Source organism: Tyto alba, unplaced genomic scaffold, assembly GCF_018691265.1.
Source record: "Tyto alba isolate M040663 unplaced genomic scaffold, T.alba_DEE_v4.0 Super-Scaffold_15, whole genome shotgun sequence".
Taxonomy (NCBI): Eukaryota; Metazoa; Chordata; class Aves; order Strigiformes; family Tytonidae; genus Tyto; species Tyto alba.
In genome coordinates, this window is record NW_024881277.1 from 5,128,008 (window position 1) to 5,149,754 (window position 21,747).

At 51.6% G+C, this 21,747-nt stretch overlaps 2 protein-coding genes across 2 annotated transcripts; one reads left to right on the forward strand and one right to left on the reverse strand.

The window, feature by feature from the left end:
- The first annotated feature begins 11,878 nt into the window (after nucleotides 1-11,878).
- LOC122153034 (olfactory receptor 14A16-like) lies at nucleotides 11,879-12,856 on the forward strand. The gene has a single exon (XM_042789157.1). It carries the CDS (start codon nucleotides 11,879-11,881, stop codon nucleotides 12,854-12,856), a length of 978 nt encoding a protein of 325 aa, XP_042645091.1.
- Nucleotides 12,857-20,056: 7,200 nt separating this feature from the next.
- LOC122153035 (olfactory receptor 14C36-like) lies at nucleotides 20,057-20,992 on the reverse strand. Its single transcript, XM_042789158.1, has one exon. The coding sequence runs from the start codon at nucleotides 20,990-20,992 to the stop codon at nucleotides 20,057-20,059; it is 936 nt and encodes a 311-aa protein (XP_042645092.1).
- Nucleotides 20,993-21,747: the final 755 nt, after the last annotated feature.

Below are 21,747 nucleotides of genomic sequence, written 5' to 3' on the forward strand. Positions count from 1 at the left end.
TTTAATTTCCTTTTTTCTCTTTGTTTCTCATCTTTTCTTTTACTGTCTCACACACAGTGTGGGCTCAAGCATCCTCTGTCATGATCTCATTGAACAGTCCCTTTGTCTGAGCAGGTAACTCCTGACCTGGTCTTTGTCAATGCAAGAACTTGGCCTGCTCAGGGCAGGAATGCTCTCCTCAGAAGGGCAGCATTTCTGAGAGCCGAGATCACTAGCCCAGAGCTGTGCTCAGCCTTCTCCCAGTTTGAGAAAGGACATCTGCCTTGATCTTTTCACAGAAACAATTTATTTCAAAACATGGCACTGGTTTTCCTTGGAAGAGCACAGAGAATCTCAGTTCTAAACAGCTATTCTGGTCATGTTGAGAATCCCCCGAGCACAGGAAAGCAGGATGTCAAAATGTGAGCAAATGCACATGATGTTTGCATTCCAGCATGAGGAAGAGGCAGCTCCATGGGGCAAGTCAGCCCTGTGGTCAGTGGGAGTGCTCTTGGGACAAGTGGGTCTGTTGTCTTGAAGAACCCAGGTCCCTTAATTTAGTTTAGGGAGAGAGAAAAATAGACTATGAACAAGGGAAAGTAGTTGAGATTTTTTTTTTTTTTTGTTGTATCCTTTTTAATCAGTAATTTCCATCACAGTTCTTCTACTTATCGCAAAGATGCAGGTATTTTGTCACAAGCCTCCTTCCTGGCAAGTGGGGGAAGAAAGACAATCAAAGCTGTATGGAAAAATGGGAAGAGGAGAATCAGACATCACCCACAAAGTTCCTGCTGAGGGCAATGGGGAATGTTCCCTCACTCCAGACTCCACTCTTCCTCCTATCACTCATCATGACTGTGATTGGGCACATCCTCATCGCTGTTTAGGTGCTGTTAGAGCAGCATCTGCACACCCCCACGTACTTCTTCTGGGGCAATCTGCCCTCCTTGGAGACCTGCTACAGCTCCACCCTCCTGCCCTGGCTGCTGGCCAGCTTGCTGAATGGGGACGGGACCATTTCTGCTCACAGCTGTATGGCTCAGCTCCACTGCTCTGGCTGCTTTGCAACTGCCGAGTGTTACCTGCGGGCCATGATGGCCTATGATTGGTATCTGGGCACATGCCAGCCCCTGTTCTATGCAGGCTTCATGACCTGGAAGGTCTGCCTTCAGCTGGTGGTTGCACCTTGGCTATGTTGGTGTGTGCAACAGTCCCAGTCTTCTTATCCCAGCTGAAGTTCTGTGGCCACAGCACAACTGGCCACTTGTTCTGTGACCTCTCTGCTGGAGATTGCCTGCAGTGGCACCAGCGTGGTCACACTCACATCCTTCATCCTCTCTTTCCTGAGCGTTGTCTTCCCCTTCCTGTTTGCTTTTGCGTCCCATGTGTGCATCATAGCTGCCATCCTGAGGATCCCATCCAGCATGGGCAGCAGAAGGCCTTCTCCTCCCGCTCCTCTCCCCTCATTGTCATCTCTCTTTTCTCCTGCACCCTCCTTACTGTCTACCTGCTGCCCAGAACAGCCCCGCTGAGGCAGCTCAACAAAGTGCTCTCCCTCTTCTGCCACTGTCCTCATGCCCCTGGTCAATCCCCTCGTCTACAGCCTGTGGAACAGGGAGGTCAGGTAGGACCTGAGGAAAGCTCTCAGGAAAGACAAGGCCTGTACCTAGGGTGCACAGTAATGTTCCACCTGCAGGGATGAATGCTTTGTGCTTCTGTTTTATCTCAATAGGGAGGCCTTGGGCAGGCCTATGGTGTCCAATGCCGCAATCATTATTTTAGGAGGGCGTGATATTGAGCACGTCTGTGGGATGGGAAAGGTCGAGACATTTCCTTTTAGAGAGGTCATAGAATCAGAATCAGAATGGTTTGGGTTCGAGGGGACCTTTAGAAGTCACCTGGTCCATTCCACCTGCAATAAGCAGGGACATCTTCAGCTAGAGCTGGTTAATCAGAGCCCTGTCCAAATTGACCTGGAATCATTCCAGGCATGGGGCATCTATCATCATTCTGGACAATGTGTTCCAGGGTTTCACCAATCTCATTGTAAAAACTTCCTTCCTTATATCTAGTCTGAATCTGTTCTCTTTTAGTTCAATATACCCACACACAGGGCTGTTCAGAGACACGAGTCCTTCCCTTGCACACGCAGAGGCAGTGCACTGCAGGAGCCATAGTGTCTCTCTGAACTCCTGCTGCCACCCCCAGAGGCTGGGAGGCACCTCAGCCCTGCGGTGCTCGCCCTGCTCTGCACCCGTGGGAGATGCCCCGAGGCATGAGGAATGGACACAGGCACCATGGTTCAGGGAAGCACAACCCAGTCCTGCACTCAGGGGGTTTCCCAGGGGATGTGACTCTCTACATGAAGTGACCTCAAGACACAGTCAGTGTCACAGGCATTCATGGCACCCCCAGGAATAGCTGATGGATTTTGTGCTCACTCAGATTTATTTCACCACACACACATGATGTGCAGGTTTATGGTTTGTAAAATGCAAAGTTGAACTTCTGACATAATCATTTGGTGTCACTCTGTAGAAGGATAAACAGCCTCTCTGTGCTGCAGTGAGAGGCCCGTGCTGTAAATGGTGGTTGTTATTGTATGGTCTGTGACAATTGCCATGGGGCAGCTTCCCCGGGGTGCCCAGCGCACATGGGCACAGGTTAGTCCCCACTTTGCTGTTCCTTCAGGTCTCTCACAGGAGCCTGGCTGTACAAGGACACTGCTGTGTGCCCCCACCCTGCACACACAGACACACGCTTCCACTCCTCACTGGTGGTTTCTCTCCTGGGCTATTTCCTGGGCATGGTCTTGAAAGCAATTCTGGAAGAAGACCTAAGCCTTCATGCACTGCCCAGAGAAGATCCCCCTGTCCGATGGAAACACTGTCATGAAGGCCATCTCTGTCACAGAAGTGCCCAATGCTTGTCTCTACCTGCAGTTAAAGGACTGCCACACCGTGGGACGCTGACCACAGCACAAAACCACTCACATCTTAGACCAATACAAGGGCTGAGCTGGCAGGTCCAGAGAACGACTTGGAGGAAGGATCTCAAAGCATGTCTCTACAGTGTCCTTTATTTTGTTTAACCACAATGAGAGCATGGATCCTCATTTACACAGTCTCTGGGTCACACAAAAGATTGATAGATACTTAATGAGAACAGGGAAAAACAATGACACTTTTTAGCAGAGAACATAACGTAAAGTAAAACAAAGAAAACAAAAATTCAACCCCCAAAAGACCCAACAAAAAGCTACAGACTGAGATCCTGTATGCAATCAGTTACACTTAGAGTTGTTTACAGAAGACACATATTTTATTGTTTCTGAAATTCATCCTGTTACCAGTTTCCTCAGGGAATCCTTGATCTCCTGGTTCCTCATGCTGTAGATGAGGGGGTACACTGCTGGAGGCACCACACACTTCATGTGCTTCATGCCTTCTAAACCCACCTTTGCAGACATCCTCCGGGCACTCTCCCATTCCTTCCTGCTCCTCAGAATGGGAAGACCCGGAGAATGTTACAGGTGTGGCCACACCAGTGCTGAGTCGAGGGGGATGATAACTCCCCGTGTCTCGATGATCATGCTACAATGCAGCTCCATATGCAGGAGCTGGCTCTATTCATGGTGAGCCTTTACCAGCGGCACATATGGCATCACTCACAGTGCCCAGGGCCTTCTCCTCAGACTCACTCCTCTGCCAGTCCAGTCCCACTTTGCCCCTTCTCCTTGTACAACTTGAGGTTCCTGCTGGCCAAAGCCCCAAGTATCTCAAGGTCCCTGTGCACTGAAGCTCCAGCACATCAGCATTTAAGGCATGTGTGCAAATGGTTCCTCTGAGAAGACAACAACTTGAGTGGATGTATGGCAGTATGGGTAAGAAAAAGAAATGCTCATTTAATGGAAGTGATGACGAAGGTGGAAAGCACCACTGTAACGATGAGTTAGCTCATCCTGAGTCACAATGAACTTCACAGGAATACAACAAGCAGTGAGGTTGACCTAAATCTATGTGCCTCAGAAGGTCAGTACCACACCTTATTTGGCAACGACAACGTCAAGTTTGGGGATAAAAGTGACAAAAAGCATCATTTGCTGCTTTCCAAAACTTGCATCAAGCTCCTGCCAGCAGGCAGCGGAGGAACGGATGCAGAAGCCACCCCGACAAGAATGTTGTGCACGCTGAAAAGTCTTTTTGGTTGAAGGCAGATCGTGACGAGGGCTGAGCAGTTTGTCACAACAGGCAGAGCACAGCCTGACATTTCCGATCCTGGTTCATGTGACTGCAAAGAACAACAGGAAGGAAACTGGTGCTTGCAAAAGGCCTGGGTCATGAGCATGACCCATGGTCTTTGGTCACAGAGGCCAAATGATCCAACCAGCTGGTGTGCATGTCAGATGCAGAGTGCAGTGGGGCCCAGAAGAACTTGCCTATTTGACAAAAAGGGTTGCAAGGAGCCAGGCTTACCAAGAAAGGCAATCTGCAAAGTCCTGATTTCAGCTGGGACAGAGTTAATTTTCTTCCTAGCAGCTGGTGCAGTGCTGTGCTTTGGGTTTAGGGTGAGAACAATGTTGAGAACACAGGGATGTTTTAGTTGTTGCTGAGCAGGGCTTATCCTAAGTCGAGGATTGTTCAGTTTCCCATGCTGCCAGTGAGGGGGGGCACAAGAATCTGTGACCACAACGCTGAGTTGTACAGCTGGGAGTGGCAGTTGGTTCTTACAGTAATAACCGCCATGCAATACAAGACCTGAAGCAGGTGAGTTTGGGGTCTGGATGGTGCCATTTGTTGTCCTGAGACAAATGTGAAGACTGGTTATGTCCTATTAAAGAGGAGCCCAAGCACCCCCCAGGTCGTTCTGGATATCCAGAGAAGTGGGGGGTGGGAGCAATGGACAGGCCTGATGTGTGTCTTCAAATCTTAGAGGTGTTTCTTTCCCAAGGTGGAGATGGTGTGGGTACAAGGAGAGTGGCCTGATCCTCCCATGCCAGGCAGAGCATCCAGCCCAGGGGTGCAGGCGTCTGGAGGAGGCTCAGACCAGAGGGGTCTATAGGAGATCCTCCTGCCAGCACTGAATTTGGGAGATGCTTTGGCAGGGCTTCCTAAGGGATGATACAAAGGAGACAATTCCTGGTGGCGAAAGGCCAGTGCAACCCTTCCTGCCCACCTTCCCTCTCCCCTACAGCCACTGTTATGGAGGCTATTGGTCACCTGTGAGTAGCTCTCACCCAGGCAAGAAGAGCTGCCTGGAGGAGCAGGAAGCCACGTGGAGCAGAAGTTGCCAAAGGCCAGAAGGGCGATGAAGCTGCTCTTGGGTTGGCAGCAGGTGGAGCAGGACCCAGCAACGGCTGGTGGCTAAAAGAAGCATGTCCCCAGAGAAGACTGGTGGCATCCAGAACCTGGGCTGGTTGCCCAGCAGATCTTGTAGCCCAACCTCTCAGTGAGATGAAGGAGCTGATGCAGGGGGAAGCAACGCGCTTCCCCAAATCCTGCCTCAGCACTGAAAAGGGGACAGTCAAACCCTGTCACTTCTCTGTTCCTCCAGGAATGGGTGCAGCAAGATGAGAGGCTTGATGTGGCCTGTCGTGTCATTCTGGAGCAAATATTTGAGACAGTGCGCCAGGAACTTGTAACCATGGGCACATGAGCTTTTCCACTGAGGGTCAGTGTCACATGGCTGCAGTGACCAGGAGATGGTGGGGTTTAAACTCCCAAGAGAGGTGTGCAGGACAAACCCCAGAATCAGAGCCTTGCAGTACAAGGGAGAAATTTTTGTCTTGCTCAGGAAGTTCCTGGGCTGGATTTCTTGGGAAACTGCTCTGTAGAACAAAGGAGCCTTGGACAACTGTTTCATCTTCAAGGCCAAACCTGTCAAAACGCAAAACCTATGCGGAATTTTATGGATGAAGTTGAGCAACCATGGCAGGAGGCCAGCACACTTTCTTGTGCACCCTTTCCACTGCAGTTGCCTGTGCCGGAGCCTGCCCACTTGCTTTTGTTGCAGCCACATTTTCACTGGAATTCCATGGAAATCCCAGCGCTCCTACTCTCAAGCTGGCATCCACCCCAAGCCCATACAGCCTGGCCAACCACCGAGGCACCAGCCACCCCGTGCCCCTGTGTGCAGCCCAGGGCATGGCTCACACCCCCCCTTTCCTTGTTTGTTCCTGTGCTCCTAGCACTTCTGTGCTGTCCCCAGATGCCACCCGCTTGCCACCAGCCTGCCTGTGGGACGGGGTGGAGATGTACAGAGGGCTGAAGGGGTTCAAGATCCCCTTGGGGGAGCACAGAGAACTTGTCTGTGTGTTCAGGGATGGAGCTAGAAAAGGCAGAGCTCAGCTGGATCTTAAACCAGCAAGGGATGCAGAAGGTAGCAAAAGAGGCTTCAGTAATGGTGTTGGCAGCCACACCAAGGCTAAAAAAAAAAAAAAAAAGTGGGCCCAAAACTTAAAACTCAGTGAGGGTGTGGGCCTAGTGACCAAGAACCTGTGGAGAGACTTTTAGCAAGCTGGTTGGCCATACATGACTCTGTGGGTCCTCTATGGGGTGAGTTTCAGCCAAGGGTGCTGAGGGTGCTGGCCAAAGTAATTGTGTGGCTGCTCTGTCACCCTGGAAAGGCCATGGCAGTCAGGGAGGTTCCTGATGTCTGGGAAAAGGCAAACATGCCACCCATCTTCATGAAGAGCAAAAAGGAAGATGAGGGAGCTACAGGCTGCTCAGCCTCACGTCTGTCCCTGGGAAGGTGATGGAGCAAATCCTCCTGGAAGCCCTTTCCAAGCACCTGAAGGATAAGAAGGGGGTTTGGAACTGCCAGTAAAAATTGAACAAGGGCAAATTGTGCCTGACCAACCTGAATACCATTTACAATGAGATGATGGGCCCTTTGGATGAGGGGAGAGGTGGATGTAGTAGCCCTCAGTGAAAAGGGCTGCCTGGGGCTGATAAGAGAGAGAAATAACCAGCACCAGAAAGACCTAAGCAAAAACTGAGGAAAAAACCTAGAGAGGGTTGGCAGCCTCCCCAGTGTCCCCACTGCTTGAGCTGGTCCGAAGGGCATGAGGAAACAGAGGCCAGGCACTCTCTGTCTGTCCTGCATTCATGCTGCAAGTGACCCTCAGCCCTGGCTGCTTTTGTCCCGCCTCTGCCTCCCCACCAGCCCTGCTGCCCAGGACAGCAGGAGACCCCCAGCCCTGGGGATCCTCGGGCAGCTTCCACATTTCTCCAGTCTCCTTTCCCCGTGCCTGTTGCATTTTCATGCATGTTACAGTCCTTATCATGTGTGATCAGTGCCAGTAAGTGCCTCGTGGAGTCGATATCATCAGGACTGGGTCATGGTCAGACAATCTGTGCTCCTTTTCACACATACCACACATGGACATTTTTCTCTGACCTAATCTCCAGCACTTCCACAAACATAAATAATTGCCATTTCTTAGGACAGGAAACACCCTGTTTTCAGATAAATAGTTTAAAACCCAAAGTGAAACACACTCATTCACAGAGAGGTCCAAAATATCTGGGTGTGACATTTAACAAGTGGGTCAATCGGAGGAGCCTCCCAGGGTGACCTTGCCGACTGAGGGTGGGGGTTTCTGCCTCTGGGGGTCTGAGACTCCTTATGGGATGCCAGAGAGAGCACTGGGGATTGTGCCAGGCTTGCTGTGGCATGCCTAGGAAAGAAGCAAAGGCAGGGAAAGGGAAGGACCAAGGTGGTTTGGGAAGAAAAAAACATTGGAAAACAGGGGGAAAAGGGGATTAAAGGAGCTGGTCACATGTGGCTGGTCAGCATAATTGTTTATGCACACCATGCAACTGAAAGTCTGTCCTGTCTTCTTATGAAATTCCATCCTCCACAACTTTCTGGGGTGAGATGTCTGCTCTTGGTACGGATAGAGGTCCAAGGGCCCATCCTTGGAGTGGGAAGCACGAGTCAAAGGGGCTCAGGCACCTTCAGGGCCAGCAACTGGAGAGATCAGGCTGTGTGCATGTGTCATGTTGGTGGGTATGTCAGTGGGTGGAACCACTAGTGTACATCAAACCAGATTAACCAGCAAGTAAGAGAGTCCTGGGAGCCAAGTATTTAGAGACCCTACATCAGGACTAGACCCTGGAGAGCCCAGAGGATCTGTGAGTTGGTTGTTTGAGGGAGAAAGTGGCCTAAAGCAGCACCTGGAGAAAATGTGGGGTCTTGCAGTCAGGTATTGATAAGGGCACAGGTCTGGATCTGGAGGGGAGTTGTCCTTGGTGTGAGAGAGCATCAGGAATGCATGGAGCTCTGCCTGGGGACTAACAGTGAGTTAGCTGAGAGCTGATAGGCCAGGATCAGAGGGCAGAACAACATGGGCAGCACTGTGGGAGGATGGGTGGATTTCTGCTCCAGACCTCTTGATCAGGTAGATGAGGCCTTCTTCAGACAACTGGAAGGAACTTCATGTCTGCAGGCCCCGGACCTCATGGCAGACTGAAACTGTCCCAGCTGCCTCTGCTGAAGAGGTGCAAGCCACCCAGGAGGATTTTGGAGCTCACTGGTGACATCTTCCTGACAAGGGTGACTGAGGAGCCAGTGAGGTGAGGTGCCCTGCAGCAGGACTTGATACTTGCAAACTAGAAAGAGCTGCTCAGGGCTGTAACAATCAAGGGTGAGAAAGTAGAGTGTAGGATGCTGAGAGAAGGGAAGAAAGCAAGGGGCATGAGTTCAGGAGAGCAGGCTTTGACCTGCTGAAGGTCCTGCTTGGAAGAATCCCATGGGATACAGCCCTGAAGAGGAAAGGGTGCAGAGAATTGATGGTTAATGTTCTCCACTTCACACTCCAGAACGGTCCACACAGACATGCAGGAAGTCAAGAAAAGGTGTCAGGAGGATGGCATGGATAAAAAAGGAGCTCCTGACAGAAACCAAGCAGGAAGAGGAAGGACAGAGGAGGTGGAAGCTGGCTGCATTCCAGGCTCAGCGGTTCTGTGATGCTGTGCTAGAGAGAGTCATTTGCGTGTGCATGTGCTTGTCTGTGCGTGGAGGAAATGGGGGGATGAGGGAATCCTGGATCCATGTCCCAGACAGCTGGAGGACCTAAAACCAGCTTCTGGAGAGATCCTTATTGTTTCAATCTCTATACAGGTATATATTTTCCACTAACACGGTCTAACATAGAAACAGCCCAACCCTCATTTACCCTTTCTCCACTGACCCTGACTTTGCTTGTTTTGTGATCTCATTTGGTGTTCTGAAGCTTGTGTTGATGGTAATTCCTACCTGGGGCTGTAGAGCCCTGCAGCTCCTCAGGCTGTTATTATGTGAGAGACACCACCACCATCAAGGTGAGCTATCTGCACAGAGGCACTAACAGCTGACCAAATGGAGCTTCAGCCCAGGGAAACCTGAGAAACTCTGGGATTCCGGCCAACAGAAACCTCTTGAAGTTTACAAGGAGAAGTGTCCAGTCCTGCATTAGGAGGAAGAATAATCTCCTCATTTATCAGGACAGGCATGGACCTGAGTAGCTGAGCAGGGACCCTGAGGAGAAGGGCCTGGGCACTATGAGGACACCATACAAGACAGCGGTGTATGCTGGCCACAAACAAGGCCACCTGCATACAGGTCTGACTAGGATGAGCATGGCCACCCAGACTATCCTGAGATTGGATGAAGTATGGTTTCAGAGATGGTGGAGGTTTTTCCCTAAATCAAGAAACAACATAAGAAAGAAAGAATGGCACAAAGTGAAGTTTTGGAAGTTGAGACTGCATGTGAGGATTTTGTGTTACGTTGAGTTACATGAAGCGTCCCTCCAAGTGCAGTACAATAGGCCACCCAGAAAGAGTCTGGATTAGGCAAAGCTTTGCATTCCAACCATCAGCCTGTGAGGATGGAGAGATATCAGTAAGGGTATGAAGATGTTCAAGTAAGAGCAAGGCTGGTAAGCACGGTGGATGTCCGGAGCCTTCAAGAAATCAAGTACAGGAGTAGGCCATCATAGGAGAGCCTGTGGTGGAGATGGCCAAGGGAGCTGACAAGGTTGAAAGCCCCCAGCAGAGCTGAGCTCTTCCTCTTGTTGGCTTTGGCTGTTGGCTGTGTCATCAAGGCCTACCAGGAGACACCTAATCCTTACAGCACTGGGGCCTCTTGGCCCCCTTGTCTCCACCCAAGAGCCTGGCAGGTGTCCAACCACAATCCTGCCCTTGGCATTGCACATCCCCACAAAACTCTGCCCCAGGAAGAGCCCTGAGCCGTGGGTGTAGGACAGCATCTCCTTTCCCAGGGGCTGGGGCCAGGGCTGCCCTTTGGCTTGATAAAATGCATCCAGGCTTACTCAGCATCAGAGCCACCTTTACATTGACTCTGCCTCCAGTTTTCTGCTCTAACCAGCCCCCAGGTTTGCTCTGGCAGTAAAGTCCCTCTGGGGGACCCATTAATGCTCCAAGAAACTTGGGCATTTACATCTGACTTTGCCTTCTTGAGAGGTTTCATCAGCTTTCTCTCAGGGTCATGGACTGGGCACCAAGCCCACTTGAGGGATCATTAAAATGCCTTGGACTGGTCCTCTGCTGCTGAGCTGGTCCCAGCTGCTGGGACAGAGGGAGCTGATGGCAAGCGGGCAGTGCTGCAGAGAGACAGCTCTGCCCAGGAGCAGCTCCTCTGCAAAGCGCAGCAGGATGAAGGGTACTCCTGGGGTATCTCAGGGAGATGAGCGAGGGAGATTAAGAGTTTAAAGGTGGTCAGGATTGGGAGGATGACTGAGAGTTCAAAGGAGGAGAAATCTTTGCAGCCCTTGACACGGTAAGTCTCTGGGTGCAGGGTGATGTGTCTGCAGTTCCTGGAGGCATCTCCTGAAGCTGGCACAGCCCACAGCTTATGGGATCTGCAAGGAGGGGGCTCTTTTTAGGCAATTTTGAATAGCTGTGAAGACACGTTGTGCAGGCAGGGGTGCCCAGGGCTGTCCTTCCCAGCAGGGTCCCTGCACCCCAGGGGGCTGTGTGCTGGGGCAGGGACTCTGCCGCCTGCCAGGGTCAGCCCTCAGCCTGCCCGGGGAGCTCCCCACGGTGCTGTGGGGAGAAGCTGTGGGGGGAAGGAGAGACCCCCGCCAGGGCAGGCTCCTTCTGCTCTCCAGAGGCTGCTGCTGCGTGGATCAGGGATGCTCACAGCTCCAGATCACCTCTAGGACATTGGCATTTCAAGAGGAAGTTCAAAGCAGGAGCCACCTTAAAAATGTGAACCTTTCTAGGCTCTATGATCTCATGTTTCTTCTAAGAAAACATAGAAAGGGGCTGTGAAATTTTAATATGTCACTGAGACTCCTGAACTGTTAAACTGAGGGATCAACACATTTGCCAGAGACTTTATGAAGTGCCTTCACCTACTCTACTTACAGACACACCAGCATCACCTTTGAGGGTTCTGGTTTTGCCTGCTGTTCTCCTTTGTATCTGGAAGTAGGGAAGGAGCCTGGGCAGTGCCCTATTTCCAGGAGGGGTCTGCAGGGCAGAGCTGAGCACACAGAGGGTGGGGTGGGGGCTGGAAGCACTGTCAGGGTGCTGACATGGGGACACAGAAATGGCTCCTGGCAGAAAACAGCTCCAGGGAGCAGAGAGGCAGGACTTGCTCCAGCATTCTCTTGACTCTGTACTAGGGCACAGGGAGCCTTTTTGTCCCTCAGGTCTCCCCTGTGTTCAGTCTGAGAGAAATGTGAAAGATGAGGATTTCTATCCCTTCAAAGATTGACCCCTCTGAAACATCACAAATCTGAGCTCATGTAAAGGAATTGAATATATTACCCCCAAAGAAAGAGAAATAATTTTGAGGAGACTTTTTGGTAAACAGCATAAGATTGAATAAAAGAAGTCTGTCCTAACTTGTCAATGTCTTCTAGTTCAATCTCCCTGCCTGCAGTGAACAAATGTCCAACAGCAGCTCCATCACTGAGTTCCTCCTCCTGGCATTTGCAGACAGACGGGAGCTGCAGCTCCTGCACTTCTGGCTCTTCCTGGGCATCTACCTGGCTGCCCTCCTGGGCAACGGCCTCATCATCACCGCCATCGCCTGCAACCACCACCTCCACACCCCCATGTACTTCTTCCTCCTCAACCTCTCCCTCCTCGACCTGGGCTCCATCTCCACCACTCTCCCCAAAGCCATGGCCAATGCCCTCTGGGACACCAGGGACATCTCCTACTTGGGATGTGCTGCACAGGTCTTTTTCTTTGTCTTCTTGATAACAGCACAGTTTTCCCTTCTCACCATCATGGCCTATGACCGCTACGTTGCCATCTGCCAACCCCTGCACTACAGGATCCTCCTGGGCAGCAGAGCTTGTGTCCACATGGCAGCAGCTGCCTGGGGCACTGCGTTGCTCTATTCTCTGCTGCACACTGCCAACACATTTTCCCTACCCCTCTGCCAAGGCAATGCTGTGGACCAGTTCTTCTGTGAAATCCCCCAGATCCTCAAGCTCTCCTGCTCAGGCTCCCACCTCAGAGAATTTGGGCTCCTTGTGGTTAGTGTCTGTTTAGGATTTGGGTGTTTTCTTTTCATTCTTTTTTCCTATGTGCAGATCTTCAGGGCTGTGCTGAGGATCCCCTCTGAGCAGGGACGGCACAAAGCCTTTTCCACGTGCCTCCCTCACCTCACCATGGTCTTCCTGTTAATCAGCACTTCATTTTTTGCTTACCTGAAACCCCCCTCCATTTCTTCCCCATCCCTGGACCTGGTGGTGTCATTTCTGTACGCGGTGGTGCCTCCAGCAGTGAACCCCCTCATCTACAGCATGAGGAACCAGGAGATGAAAGACGCACTGAAGAAGCTGATTCAGCCAATTGTCTCAGCAGGGATAAGATGCCCATGTCTCTTCAGAAGTGATTTGCAACTCTTATCTTAAACCTTCTGTGCAGTAAGCATTTTATTTGTGAAACTCTTGTTTGTTCCAAAATGTCTCCATCCACTCCTCTTTCTCAGAGACATGAACCAGCCTCTCTGACCCAGGGACACTTTCTACATGTGTCTGGTAAGACAGTACAGCTGGCCTCCTATGTTGCATATCCACAATAAAAGAGGCTTGTCTCAGTGCCCATGTCTGGAGGTTGGTCTCTTCCTCCCAAGCTGAGGTCAGGAACAGGCTGAAGGAATTGCCCCTCTGAGCGTGCTGCTGTGCTGGGGTTCTCCAGGGGTTCAGGGCAGGAGGGCATGGGGGGATGTGTTAGGGAATAGGCCTGTGCTGCCCCTTCACGTGGGGGTGCCCAGTGCAATGGAAATGATGGCTGATCCATGGGGATCTCCCTGGGACCATCTCCCCGTGGCTTTCAGCCACCACTGCCCTGCAGAGCAGCACCGCCAGCTCAGGGCCGTGCCTGAGGTGACATCCCACAACAAGAGCAGACCTATTTCTGGAGGCACCAGTTTGGGCAGCTTTTCTCTGGCTGGCACAGCAGGAGCTGCCTGGGGAGCCCCCCGTGCAGGAGTCTTGTGCTGGGGAGAGGGACGGGCACAGAGGGGCTGCCAGCACTGGGCAATCAGGATCTCTTGGAGAGAAGAGCAGCAGAGAGAGGGAGACGCTGGCCTGTGTCTGCTCATGGCATGGCTGGCGCCAGCCCTGGGGCTGATGGGGAGGCTGAGAGCCCTCTGTGCCCCAGGAGCTGCTGTGACCTTCCGAGGGGCTGGGGCTGTGGGGTGAGTGTCCAGAGCTCTGCAGCACCCCCTAGCCTATCTCGCTGGTCATTTCCAGCACTGGCTGCTCACCCAGGTTTATGGGTGAGCGTTGCTGCTAAACCATCTCCATCCTCCTGCTGGTCTCAGTGCCTGTATGGGGGGACGGGCCAGCCCTGCCCGGCCTCTCTCCTGGCCCAGACCCTGGCAGACCCCAGAGAAGGGCTGTCTGCACTTGCTGTGAGGTTGCGCTCTGTCCTATTTTTCCATGGACAAAGGAAAAAAACACTGACCACATGAGCAGAACACTTGCTCTTACAGTAGTTCCAGTCCTCCTTTTTGCACCCGCGCAGTTCCTTTTCCTTGGTTTCTCCGAGGCTGTCTCTCTCTCTCTGTACTTTTCCACTGCTTCAGTACTTCTTATCACAATACAGGCAGCTGCTGAGCAGGGGAGGCATCCACAGTGTTATATGTAACTATTCGGTTTAAACGTGAAATCAAACAAAGAACAATGCAACACAACCAAGCCAAGCAACAAGTCCACTCGCTTTCCTTCCCCCCCCTCTTCTTTGGCATTTCCAGTTGGTCTCGGTGGTCCTCTGGGGGGGGGGGGGGGGGGGTTGGTGGAGGGGGTGAAGTCCAGATTCCTCTTCAACAGTTCTTCGCTTAACCCTTTTCTGCTGGCTTCCATTTCTCTTTACATGACACCTAACCACAGACACACACACCCATCCTCCTGCTTGCCCAACTCCCCACAATGCCCAACCCTATGCCTGACCTATGATCAAAAAAGGCTTGCTCAACTGTTATAATTTTAGCAACACTAATTTAATAACAGCTTTAGCCTAACTCAATAAAAGTAATTCTTTCATTACTGTTAGCGAAAGCAAAATTCTACCGTTACTTCTCACATAGCGAATCCTTCAAGGTGGGAGTGGTTCCCCATTGGTTTGTGACATCACTGGAGTGGGGGTGTCCCTGCCTGGGCAGTGACATCACGGGAAACTCTCTGAGATGGGGGTTCCCTGTGGGGCTGCGACATCACTGAGGACCACGTGGGGTGTGGTGCTGTCCCCACCAGGGTGCTGGCATCACACAACACCCACGTAGGGTGGGGGTGCTCTGCTGGGTTGTGATGTCATCAGGCAGCCACGTGGGGTGGGGTTTTCTCTGACAGTTGTGATGTCACAGAAAACTCAGTGGGTTTGCTCACCGGAGTTCTGATATCATAGTGCACCTTCGGGGTTCCCCACCATGTTTGTGATGTCACAGAGGACCCTCTGGTGTTTCCAACCACAATTGTGACATCATAGAGGACCCGTGGGGTTCCCCACCAGGGCTGTGACATCATAAAGGACCTTTAGTGTTCTGCATCAGGATTGTGATGTCATAGCAAGCTCTTGGGGCTCCCTACCAGTGTTGTGACATCATAGTGGACCCCTGTGTGGTGGGAGTGGGCTTATGACATCACAGGGGAGCTCATGGGGTTGAGGTGGGGATCCACAATGGAATTGCAGTATCAGAGTCTCACTTAGGTTCTGATGGGGATTCCCCAACCCTGGGTTGTGATGTCACTGGTGGGTTATGACATCCCTGAGGGGGTGGCTCCCCTGCCCTATGATGTCACTCATGACCCCGCCTCCCAGTCATGGTGGAATTAGGACAATCACAGACTCCGGCATCTCTATAAGAGTCACAAATCAAAATCGTTTATTGCTGATACAAGTACGCTTATATGTCTGCCTAGCAACTGATCAGACATCAACAGAAGGCTGGATTGGTTACATGCATTCCTCACACACTGTTCACATGCCTAAGATTAACGTTTGATTGGTCACTACCCTCTGTCCATAATACACCAGACAATTCATTGGCTACAATTTAGTTACTAAAGCCTATTGGTTAATTAAATCTTACAAGCACAAACACAATGTTCTATACACTTTTAGCTCAAGGTAGAAAACTTTCGACTGTTTAAGATACGACCAGAGGTTTCCCATCAACCATAGCCTGGCATGTTTTCTTCAGACAAAGCTCAGCATCCTTATCTTGTTTTTCTACATTCCTGTTTGCTACTCCCAAGGCTTCTGGCTGATGAAGGTCAAGATGTTCTCATCATTCACCAGCTGTAGAGCTCTCTCAGTTCTCCTCCCTCTTTTCACGTCCCTTTTGCGATGTAGCCAAAGTCTTGCTCCTGTCCAATGTGGCCATTGTCCTCCAAAAATGATCCCACAGTGGCAGAGGAGAGGAAGCTCTTTGACATGGATGAGCATGCTGGGGGGACCCGAGATCCCTGAATCCTCACTTTTGGAGGGGACACAGGATCCTCTGACACTGCCCCCCCAAATAATTTGAGGGGGGTTTTGTGTTGTTTGAACCACAAGCCCCCATTTGCGGGGCGCTACAGTGTTTCCTGCAAACAACACCCAATTATTTTTGGGCTGATACCTGAGACCCTCCAAACCCCCATTTTGAAAGGGTTGTGTGATCAGTTGGCGCTCCTCTTACTTCAGTTTTGATTGCCCCCCAACTCTGTCTTCCATTTTGGTAGTTTGTTGGGATCTCTGACCCCCCCACAATCTTCCATTTTGGTTTGCCTGCCCCTCCCCCCCCCCCCAATTATATAGGTGGTGGTTTGGGTTTTCTCCCCACCAATAACTTCCATTTTTGGGAGTGGTGACAGTCTGAATCCCCAAAACTCCTGATTTTTGGGGGGCTAAATCATGCCCCGCCCCCCCCCGAAATTATTTGCGAGTAGTTCCAGTGTTCCCACACCAGCCTATATTGAGGGCCATTCAGTGCACCCCCTCCAGCTTGCCAACATCCTTCCTGTACTGGGGATCTGCAATCCGGACACAGTAACCTGGACAAGCCCCTCTCGTGATCTCCTGGCCGTGCTGCTGGCCACAAAGGCCTGGGTGCAGCTGGCCTCCCTTGCTGCCAGGGAACACGGCTGCCTCCTCTCCAACCCACCCAGACCTTTCCCACGGGGCTTCTCCCAGCCAGGCAGCTCCCAGCCTGTGCCATTGCCAGGGGGATGTCCTGCAGGGTCACACACGGGCACTTGGCCTTGCTGGGTTGCCTGAGGTTCCTGCCAATGCGTGCTCTCCTGCTCGTGGAGCCCTTTCCCTCAGCACACAGGCCTGGAGACCTTTTCAGAAAAGACTCAGGCAAAGAGGGCTTTGAGTGCCCCAGCCCCACCTGCCTCTGCTGTTATTAAATCAGCCTTCCCATTCAGCAGTAGCCCTGCATGTTCCCTCTTCAGCCTTGGTCTCTAATGAGCGATTGAAGCTCTTCCTTTTGCTTTTGACTGTCCTTGCAACCACTGGCTTCTGGCAAGCTTTTCCTTCCTAAGGAGAGTAAAGTCAAGATATAGAAATTTGTCCTTTGTAAACTGTCCTTGCTGTCACCTCCTGGCAGCTGCTTCATGGTCCCTGTCAGAGCCAGCCCTGTCCCTGTGCTGTCCCAGCCTCCCTGCCCCACAAATGCATTATCGTCAGGGCAAGACCTGTGGTGCAAGGAAGGGTGTCTGCCAAGCAAAACCATGGCCACTGGAGAAAGGGAAGCAAGGGCAGGCTGTTGCTCTGCTAGGCTATGTTACTGCAAGATCTCTATAGAAAGACAAAGTAGCTCCCTCCAGGAGTTGGTTTTACACCTTCTGTCTGTTCAGGGTTGCTCATTTGGAAGAGCACCTGGGATAACATTCCAAGGTTTGGACAAGCTTCAGCTGACCCTCAGCAATGCACCCTTTGATGAAGGGCAAGTGACGGAGCTCCTTGGAACCTGCTACAGCAACAAAGGCAGCAATGATGGAGAGATGTCAGTAAAGGAGGGGAGATGCTGAGTGGAGAGAGAGGTGGGTTAGTTGTGTTGACGCCTCCAGCCTGGTGTGGAACAGAGGTGCAAGACACTGTAGGACAGCTTGTGGTGGAGACAGCCATGTGCTCTAAGAAGCAACATCTCTGTGCATAATTTTTATTAATTTTTCAATTCTTGCAAATAAAGGAATTTCCAGAATGTAGCCTAAACAAAGAAGATATTAATATTAAATTTTTTGGTTTGTTGTTTTTTTTTTTGTTGTTGTTGTTTGTTTGTTTGTTTGTTTGTTTGTTTGTTTGTTTGTTTTTTATCTTGTTTTTGCAATTTTCTTCAGTTTTCATCTTCTAGATCAAGGAATATCTACATTCTCCAATTTATATTGACCCTGCATGTGCCCTGATGGAGTCTGAAAAAGCATGTAGGAAAAACAAGCTCAGTGAGGTCACACACTATATGGCCAATCTTGATGACTATGTCCCCAACACTGACGTGTGTCCTATCAGCCACCGGGGTTTTTTCAGTTCTAGTCTTTCTGTCACAGGAAGTTGTTTCTTTATTGCCAACATATAATAATAAAGGTTCATAGTTCAACAGACAAAAACCTAAATAAGTCTTCTGAACCTCCACTTTCCACAGTGGATGACTGTGGGGAGTGTACGTGACAAGGGGTTGGTGGCTGGAGGGGCTGCAAGAGTGGCCTCTGTGGGAGGAGGCCAGGGATTGCCCTGTGCCAGACAGAGCTGTTTCCAGCTCCAGAAGAGACTCAGCGCAGGACACTGAGAAGCCCATCAGCAAATCTGGTCATGTCCCTGTGAAAACTTCTTCAGGGACTGGCAGCAAACACCAGACTGGTAAAGGTGGAGAGAACAAACATATTGAGAAACAACGGAGGGAACACCAATGTAGGAGAAAGAGGAGGAGGTGCTCCATGGTGGAGCAGATCTCCCTGTAGCCCATGGAGGACCAGTGCCAGAGCAGAGCAAAACTGGGGAAAAGAAGGAATAATAGATAAAAACTGTTATGTGCTGGTTGTGACACCCCATCCCAAACACCCCTGCACTGCTCGGGATGGGGAGAGGAGCCTAGAGTGAAGGAGTGAGTTAAGCTCCCCCAAGTCAAGTCTTGCCCGCAATGGGAACTGGGAAGTGATGTCCCTGTCATTGTCTCCCCCCAGGAGCATCCTCATTCCCATTCTACCTATTTTCTTCCCCATCCCACTGGGGTGGGAGAGGGAGTGAGCGAGCAGCTGGGTGGGAGTTGGGTTATTAGCCACGGTTAGCCCACCACAGCAGTAAGATGCCTCGGCTGGTGGATGAGGGGAGAGCAGGGAACGTCTTACAGCTCAATATTAATAAGGCTTTTCTCACTGAATCCCATCACAGCCTCACAGGCATGAGTGAGGTGGACTGGAAACAGGATGAAAGGCCGGGTCCAGAAGGCCATGACCCATAGCACAAAGTCCCCTCGGGAGCTGATCACCAGCGATGTACCCCAGGGGTCCATACTGAGTCCTGCTCTGTTAAACATCTTCACTGATGAACTGGAAAAATAGGACAGAGCGCAACCTCACAGCAAGTGCAGACAGCCCTTCTCTGGGGTCTGGCGGGGTCTGCGCCAGAAGAGAGGCCAGGCAGGGACTGGCCGGTCCGCCCATACAGGCACTGAGACCAGCAGGAGGATGGAGATGGTTTAGCAGCAACGCTCACCCATAAACCTGGGTGAGCAGCCAGTGCTGGAAATGGCCAGTGAGATAGGCTGGGGTGCTGCAGAGCTCTGGGCACTCACCCCACAGCCCCAGCCCCTCGGAAGGTCACAGCAGCTCCTGGGGCACAGAGGGCTCTCAGCCTCCCCATCAGCCCCAGGGCTGGGGCCAGCCATGCCATGAGCAGACGCAGGCCAGCGTCTCCCTCTCTCTGCTGCTCTTCTCTCCAAGAGATCCTGATTGCCCAGTGCTGGCAGCCCCTCTGTGCCCAGTCCCTCTCCCCAGCACAAGACTCCTGCACTGGGGGCTCCCCAGGCAGCTCCTGCTGTGCCAGCCAGAGAAAAGCTGCCCAAACTGGTGCCTCCAGAAATAGGTCTGCTCTTGTCGCGGGATGTCACCTCAGGCACGGCCCTGAGCTGGCGGTGCTGCTCTGCAGGGCAGTGGTGGCTGAAAGCCACGGGGAGATGGTCCCAGGGAGATCCCCATGGATCAGCCATCATTGCCATTGCACTGGGCACCCCCACGTGAAGGGGCAGCACAGGCCTATTCCCTAACACATCCCCCCATGCCCTCCTGCCCTGAACCCCTGGAGAACCCCAGCACAGCAGCATGCTCAGAGGGGCAATGCCTTCAGCCTGTTCCTGACCTCAGATTTGGAAGAAGAGACCAACCTCCAGACATCGGTACTAAGAAAATCCCCTTTTATTATGGTTATGTGGCATGGGAGGCCAGCTGTCCTGTCCTACCAGACACACGCACAAAGGGCTCTGGATCAGAGAAGCTGGTTCATGTTTCTGAGGAAGAAGAGTGACTGCAGATATTTCTAGAAAAAAAAGATTTAGACAAATAAAATGATCAATGTACGGTAGGATTCAGAGATGAATTTGAAACAGTTCTGAAGAAAAAAGAGGCATTTTATTGCTTCAGAGAGGAAATTGACTGAATCAGCTTCTTCAGTGCATCCTTGATCCCCTGGTTCCTCATGCTGTAGATGAGGGGGTTCACTGCTGGAGGCACCACCGAATACAGAAATGACACCACCAGGTCCAGGGATGGGGAGGAGATTGAGGGGGGTTTCAGGTAGACAAACATGCCAGTGCTGAGAAACAAGGAGACCACAGCAAGGTGAGGGAGGCAAGTGGAAAAGGCTTTGTGCCGTCCCTGCTCAGAGGGGATCCTTAACATGGCCCTGAGGATCTGCACATAGGACAGCACGATGAAAACAAAACACCCAAATCCTAAACAGGCACTAACCACAAGGAGCCAAACTTCCCTGAGGTAGGAATCTGAGCAGGAGAGCTTGAGGATCTGAGGGATTTCACAGAAGAACTGGTCCACAGCATTGCCTTGGCAGATTGGTAGGGAAAATGTGTTGGCAGTGTGCAGGAGAGAATAGAGCAGCCCAGTGCCCCAGGCAGCTGCTGCCATGTGGACACAAGCTCTGCTGCCCAGGAGGGTCCCGTAGTGCAGGGGTTGGCAGATGGCAACGTAGCGGTCATAGGCCATGATGGTGAGAAGAGAAAACTCTGATGGTAACAAAAATAGAAACAGAAATACTTGTGCAGCACATCCCAAGTAAGAGATGTCCCTGGTGTCTGTTAGTAAATTTAACATGGCTTTGGGGAGAGTGGTGGAGATGGATCCCAGGTCGAGGAGGGAGAGGTTGAGGAGGAAGAAGTACATGGGGGTGTGGAGGTGGTGGTTGCAGGCGATGGCGGTGATGATGAGGCCATTGCCCAGGAGGGCAGCCAGGTAGATGCCCAGGAAGAAACAGAAGTATAAGAGCTGCAGCTCCCGCATGTCTGCAAATGCCAGGAGGAGGAAGTGGGTGATGGATCTGTTATTTAACATTTGCTTTATCTGGACGTATGAGCCTGTTCAAGGAGGAAAGATGACAACACATTAGGGTATATTTCTCTTATAAATATCAACACCCTCTGTCCTTATCCCATCCCAGCCACTACATGGCACCCCCCTTTTTGAGATCTTCCTTCAGCTCTGTAGCTGGAGCTGTGGTAGGTGCTGGACAAGCATTTCATGAGGGGAAGGGTTTTGGCATGCTGTCTGCCAAGGAGTCAGCTCTTTGTGTGACTCTGTCAGAAAAACCTGCCCTAACCCAGAAGGGCTTGTCAGCATTTGCTCTATCTGTGGTGAGGAATGGGGAAAGCAGAAGACAGGCTGAGAGGGTTTTCTGCTGCACTCAGGGAGAGCAGAGTGAGTCAAGTGAGGCAAGAGGATTTTCTGTGCCTTAGTGCAGAGTGAGGGCAGCTGGTCTGTCTTTCTGTCTTGTTCCCGTCTGCCCTGAATTACACCTTTCTGAGTTCAAGGGTGATTACACTCCCATGTTACCCTGAAAATCAACCAGACACTGCTGAGAGCAGAGGGATCCACTGCAGAGCACCAGATGACTCACCCTTTCCCCAAGTCTCAGCACCCCACTGTAGCCAATGACACCCACGGCTCACAGAGTCCCCTGGAAGCAGCAGACAGCTGGGATGGACACCCCAAGGAGAGAGCCAAGGGTCCGAAACCACGGCAACTTCTTAAGGGAGAGCCAGCTCCTGGCCCAGCCTCACAGACTGCATTTCCCAGAGCTTCACGGCTTA

Coding starts and splice junctions, on each gene's coding strand:
- LOC122153034 (XM_042789157.1), top strand. CDS start 11,879: ATGTCCAACAGCAGCTCCATCACTGAGTTCCTCCTCCTGGCATTTGCA.
- LOC122153035 (XM_042789158.1), bottom strand. CDS start 20,992: ATGTTAAATAACAGATCCATCACCCACTTCCTCCTCCTGGCATTTGCA.